General features: G+C 36.4%; 1 protein-coding gene across 7 annotated transcripts; it reads left to right on the forward strand.

Moving 5' to 3' along the window:
* The first annotated feature begins 525 nt into the window (after window positions 1–525).
* On the forward strand, window positions 526–6,045 carry LOC112520466 (G-type lectin S-receptor-like serine/threonine-protein kinase At4g27290). Of its 7 annotated transcripts, none has more exons than XM_025128931.1 (9): window positions 526–1,005; window positions 1,091–1,679; window positions 1,789–2,296; window positions 2,693–2,842; window positions 2,955–3,109; window positions 4,207–4,417; window positions 4,541–4,778; window positions 4,852–5,002; window positions 5,161–5,524. In XM_025128931.1, the coding sequence occupies exons 2-9, from the start codon at window positions 1,551–1,553 to the stop codon at window positions 5,452–5,454; spliced, it is 1,836 nt and encodes a 611-aa protein (XP_024984699.1). In that variant the 5' UTR covers window positions 526–1,005; window positions 1,091–1,550; the 3' UTR covers window positions 5,455–5,524. The 7 variants fall into 7 exon arrangements, with proteins under 7 accessions (XP_024984699.1, XP_024984689.1, XP_024984672.1 ...); XM_025128921.1 differs by having other exon boundaries at window positions 1,091–1,373; window positions 1,529–2,296; XM_025128937.1 differs by lacking the exon at window positions 526–1,005 and having other exon boundaries at window positions 1,299–1,373; window positions 1,529–1,679.
* Window positions 6,046–6,438: the final 393 nt, after the last annotated feature.

A 6,438-nucleotide genomic window follows, 5' to 3' on the forward strand; every position in this document is an offset into this window, starting at 1 on the left:
ATACCGGTGCCAAATCGGTAATAAGAAGTTTTTGAAGAAGTTAGATAATTATAACTTATAATAAGTTGATAAACATTTTTATAAAAAAAAATTGTTTCAAATAATCAATCCCAAACACCCCCTAAATCAAGAGTAAATTATGATTTTAATCCATGTGGTTTGTTAAAGAATTATGTTTTTCATCCTTGTGGTTAAGAAATTGCATTTTTCGTCTTTATGATTTGCAGTTGCTACTATTTTCGTCTTTAGACTAAATTCTATCTTTAAATATAAGGGGCTAAAACGACGAAACAATAATATGTAAATCACGAGGATGAAAATAACAACGAATTACAAACCATACGAACAAAAATCACAATTCTCAATCACGGGAACGGAAATTGCAACTTGTAACAAACCACAAGGACAAAAAATGTAATTTACTCTTCAATAAAAATTAATTTTGTTTGCATTTATCTGAAAGACGACAGTGTTGACGTTGAGTAAGACGCAGGAACCAGTCGAAGGTATTAAACGTCCGTCTCTTTCTAGAAATCGTCAAAATTCGGTAGATATTTGAATTGTAATTTTGTTTTCTTTATCTTCGTTGTTGTTAATTTTACTTTGTTACTGATGTTCTGGGATGTGAATTTGAATTCGAGTTTGATTTTGATGGTTAAGCTAATAGAAAAAATTAGGGTTAATCCTCTAGGGCATTTCATTTCGTTACCCCTATTTTGTTGATCGAATTTAGAACAACGGATCATAGCTTTCTAGCACATGTTTACGATGCGGGTTCTACAAGCTACATGGAAATACTAATTTTGGTTCATGAAACCCGGTAGATGTTTACTTTTCAAGTTTTGAAGTCATTAAATTTCCAAGTCGCTTTCTGTAATGCAAATCCACTTAATAGTTGGATGTCTTTGTTGCATTGAAATGACATCACTATCACAATTATTTGAAGTCTTTCCTCCCATCCTGGGCTTTCTTTTTCTTGAAGAAAAAACAGTTTAGTTATCAAAAGTGAGTATCCCGTCGATGAAAGACCCTTTCACAAGTTCATTGATTTCCGTTGCTTTATTCTTGCTTCTGTCACCTTCTGCTGCAGTAGACAGCATAGCTGCTAATCAAGTAATCAAAGATGGTGAGACCATTGTTTCAGCTGGAGAAATGTATGAAATGGGATTCTTTAGCCCTGCTAACTCCAACAATCGTTACTTGGGGATATGGTACAAGAAGATAGCAACGGGTACAGTGGTGTGGGTTGCTAACAGAGACTTGCCATTATCCAATACATCAGGCGCCTTCAAAGTCACTAGTGAGGGACTCCTGCTGCTTTCTTGCTGTGGTGATACCATAATCTGGTCATCCACTTCTGCGGCATTTGTCAGGTATATTAATCCAATGGCACAACTCTTAGATACTGGTAATTTTGTTGTCAAGGATGGAAACAATTCTGATGAGACAAATTTCATTTGGCAAAGTTTTGATTATCCTGGTGACACCTTTCTACCCGGAATGAAATTTGGTAAGGATTTTGTAACAGGCATTAACAGGAACTTGACATCATGGAAGAGTCCCAACGATCCTTCTCCAGGTCGGTATGTAGAATATATGGATACACATGGATATCCACAAATACTTATGAAGCAAGGTTCAGTCTTACAGTTAAGGTTTGGACCATGGAATGGTATCAGGTTTAGTGGTCTGCCTAATGAGATTTCAAATCCAATTTACTCCACTGAATATGTTTTTAACCAGAAAGAAATATATTATAAATACGAGCTTATTAGTTCAGTTGTTCAGATGATATATTTGAAGTGGGATGGCAGCATAGAAATATTGAATTGGAGCAATCGTAGCCAGGATTGGTTTGTGTATGCAACTGGTCTAGTAGATTCTTGCGGTCGCTATGGAATCTGTGGTCCTTATGGAACCTGTGACATCAACAAAAATCCTCCTTGTAGTTGTATGGATGGTTTTGAACCAAAACGCCCAGATGAATGGACCATGGCAGATTGGTCTAGTGGATGTCAATTCAAAACTCCTTTCGATTGTCAGGCCCCAGAAGTCTTTTTGCAAATCAGAGGAATGAAATTTCCTGACACACGACAATCATGGTACAATCATAGCATGACTCTCCGTGAGTGTGAGATAGCCTGCAGGGAAAATTGCTCTTGCACCGCTTACGCAAATTTAGATATCAGAAATGGAGGGAGTGGATGCTTATTATGGTTTGGTGAACTGATGGATCTTATGGTTTGTGTAGAGAGTCAAGATCTTTACATAAGAATGCCCACCTCTCTACTAAAAGGTAAACACATTTCTTCACAAAAAGTTCATTCTAATCTTGATTTTTTGCAAGTTAATCGATGAACTTGAGTCCGTAAAAACCACTTGTTTCTCTTTAATTGTGTTCATATGTTCATTTCCATGTACTCCACAAATAGCAATTTTCTTTATGGACCTTTTGAGCATACAAAGGATCAAGATTGATACACTGTTTTTATAGCCCACATCTTATCAAGATTGTGTTGTATATATCTCAGATTCTATGTTGCAAAGGCATATCATGTTTTTAAATCTGTTTGTCGCTCCAACTCTGGTATTTGTAGCTTTGCTAAAATATAGAAATGACATTAGTAAATTTTAACAAGGGAAGCAGATTGTCCCAAAGTTCAGTTTCAGCTTACTGCTAAACTTGTTGCAGATGAAGTCCATATGGTCTCCCAAACTGGTTTCAACAAGAAGATTGGAGTCCTCGCCATCACCTTGTCAATTTTCTTTGTCTTGCTGGGCGTGTCGTTAACAGCATATGTATGTAACATGAAAACGAAAAGGTCTTTCGCTAAAGGAAGAGGTAAGGCAAATGACTCACTTCCAGGTTTTAACAAATAAATCATGTAAATCAAGCAGATGAGTATACAGTTACCTAACTTGTGTTTATAATAGTTCTACATATCACTTTGTAGGTCGTAGGGTACACACCTTTGATACACGACACTTCGATGTAGAGAAGGATGGTCTAGATCTGAACTTTATTAGCTTATCTGAAATAATTAAAGCCACCAATAACTTCTCCATTGACAATAAGCTCGGTGAAGGTGGCTTCGGTCCAGTTTACAAGGTAACTTGTTGCATGCACATCTATGTTAAAAAGCAAAGTTGTATCATGAAGACAATGTATAACATTGAGAAAATATTTCCTCTGTCTCAAAATAAATGCATTGTTGACTTGCCACTTACCCACACCCACCTTTGGGTGGGATATACCGAGTCTGTTTGGGTTGGTTTGATTTGGACTTGCCACCTAGTTTAACATGAGTGGTATTGATAAATTGAGTAAGTAGAAATATAGTTCATCCGGTTCAACAGAAAAATACGAGGGTTGCGGCTAGGGAATGGAAACGAAAATCTTTAATGGTGTCTGGTTTGATGCAAAAGAATGCATTACCAGATACTGGGTAGTGAAGCTTTCTCAACAAACTTTAGGGGTGCTCGGGATTTCGTAGGATTTTATGAAATAAGGTTTTAAAAATTGTTTAACATTTTTTTGCAATAATCGATTAATAAAAATGTAACTTAATTATTTTTATAATTATTCATAATTTATTTTATAAATAATGGAATCCAATTCCATTACAAATTCTACAAATCAAACACCCCAATGATTTCAAATTCATTCCAATCCAAATCCCTCCATGAAATCCAAATCGTCTGTCTGGTTTGCAGGAATGGAATGGATTGGGGGGATTTGGATTTCAAATCCATTCCAATCCAGTGTTTGGTTTGCAGGATTGTCCGGATTTGAAATCCTAGGATTTTATTGAAATCCCTCAAACATAGGATTTTGAAATCCCACGGGGATTTCATGGGATTTCGTAGGATTTGTATATAATAATGTTTAAAAACAATTGTTTTCTAATAATCAATTAATAAAAAGGTAATTTAATTATTTTTATAATTATTTATAATTTGTTTTAATAAACTATTTATAAAGAATGAAATTCAATTCCATTCCAAATCCTACAAACCAAACACACCAAAGATTTTAAATCCTTCCATGAAACCACAAATCTCTCAAAACCATTCCATCAAACCAAACGCTCCTTGGGGAATGAAACCCATTCACATTCCAATTTCCCATCATTCTAATTCCTAATTCCACTGTCTGAAATGAACCAAGCACCCCCTAAAGCTCATATGACAGATCATAATCTTTAGGGAGTTTTGGAAAGCGGGCAAGAAATAGCTGTGAAGAAACTTTCAGCAACTTCTGAACAGGGGTACGGCGAGTTCTACAATGAAGTAGTTTGTGCTGCCAGACTTCAGCATCGGAATCTTGTGAAGCTTATTGGATACTGCATGGATGAAGATGAAAGGATCCTGATTTATGAATACCTGCCTAACAAAAGTTTGGACTTATATCTATTTGGTTCGACTCTTTCATCATGTTTCTAATGCGCATTGAATAGTAATGCTATTCAAGTATTTAGTTATTTACCTTCGTTTTTCATCCCGCATTTTGTGTGTCCTATCTCAATTGTTATATTGGCAGATGAAACCAAAAGTTCTATGCTCGAATGGCCTCTGCGCTTCCACATTATCCATGGAATTGCTAAAGGTATTCTTTATCTACATCAAGATTCCCGCCATCGAATCATCCACAGAGATCTCAAGGCAAGCAATATTTTGCTGGATGGCAACATGAACCCAAAAATATCAGATTTTGGGCTTGCTAGAGAGTTTGGAGGAGACCAGATTACAGCCAAGACAAAGAAAGTGGTTGGAACATAGTAAGTAATTTATGAACTATATAACATGTGATTATTTATGGTGCTTATCTGTCATCCTTTTTTGTTTTGTCAGCGGATATATTTCACCCGAGTATGCAGTTCATGGGCGTATCTCTGTAAAATCGGATGTGTTCAGTTTTGGTGTTTTGGTGCTGGAGATGGTGAGTGGGAAGAAAAACAGAGAATTTTACTGTGAAGATGTGAATGATAACCTTCTTGGACATGTAAGTAAATTTGATGGCTTAGTTATTAAATCTGTTGAGTTATCGCTAATGTGTTAAAAAATAAACTTAGATTGAAAATTTCCCGAAAGGAAAATATTTCATTTATTTAGACAATGCAGAAAACTACACTTTTAATCATAGATATCGGTTTCATTCAGGCATGGAGACTCCATACAGAAGGCAAGTGCCTTGAGCTTATGTGTCCATCTTTAAGCAACTCGTGCATAGTCTCAGAGGTAGAACGAACAATACATGTTGGTCTATTGTGCGTGCAGAATCTTGCACAAGATAGACCAACAATGTCGTCAGTGGTTACGATGTTGAGTGGTGATGGTGCATTACATCCACCTAAACAACCTGCTTTCTTTGTTGGAGAAGGCTTGCCTAATCCCAACCCCCCCTTTTTAGCAGAGGTCGATGAAGCCACTATAACGATGTTAGAGCCTCGATAGGAAGTGTGTATTCCAGTGCAAAATTAATATGTATCGTAGAGTTTCATGCTCTTTAATTCATTAACTTTTTGAGATTAGTAAATATTAATTTATTAATTGTGTTTGCATTTACGGAGTATTTGACAACGGGAGGAGGATATTGGTGCCGAGTAAGGGGCTGTTGGTGGTTGCTGAATAATTTGGTGCAGAGTTATCAAAAGTAGAATGAAAAATTGTTGTTTGGTAAATAATTAGAATGAAAAAGAATGGAGTAAAAAGCTAAGGGGGTGCTCTTAAACGTTATGTAAAATTAGACTAAAACATAAAATGAGAAGGATTTGCCCTCCATCTCCATTGAACGCCACCGCCACCTCCAACCGTCGTGTACAACCGATCTCCTCCCATCAATCTCCTTCCTACGCTGTCATCTCTCTCCATCTCTTCACACTTGACCTATCTTCTTCAACCCTCTTACTCGATCTTCTTGGTTTTAATCGATTTCCAACCGTTGTGTTTTCTTGGTTTATTTTTTTTTATTTTTTTTGCAGGGACGGTGTCGTCAATCGATTTTCAACCTCCAACTCGATCTTCTTGGTGATCATTAAAAGTAGACAAGAATTGAGAGTCTTATCCGGTAAGTGAGGACGATGGCTATTACCATGGTTAGCACTTGCCGGGATAAATTGTTGCATACGTTGTGTTTTAGCGAATAAAATCATACCCGGAAGTAAGCGATAATGTTGAATTTTATCGGTAATTGTTTACCGGGCAAGTGTTTAGGTAAACGACCCCTGTATATTGTATAATACCTAGTATTGTTATTCCAGTATATCATTTATCTTCCTTTTTTTGTCTACATTTTGTGGGTCTCATCTCAAGATTGGATGCACGATCACATCTTAATTCTCACAGGATACCAAACAAATTGAAAATTTTGAACGTTGAGAGACAGTCATTGACATTATATATTTCCTTCTTGTTTTATATGAGGCAAGAAAACGCGTT

Source organism: Cynara cardunculus (assembly GCF_001531365.2).
Source record: "Cynara cardunculus var. scolymus isolate 2C chromosome LG 1, CcrdV1, whole genome shotgun sequence".
Lineage (NCBI taxonomy): Eukaryota > Viridiplantae > Streptophyta > Magnoliopsida > Asterales > Asteraceae > Cynara > Cynara cardunculus.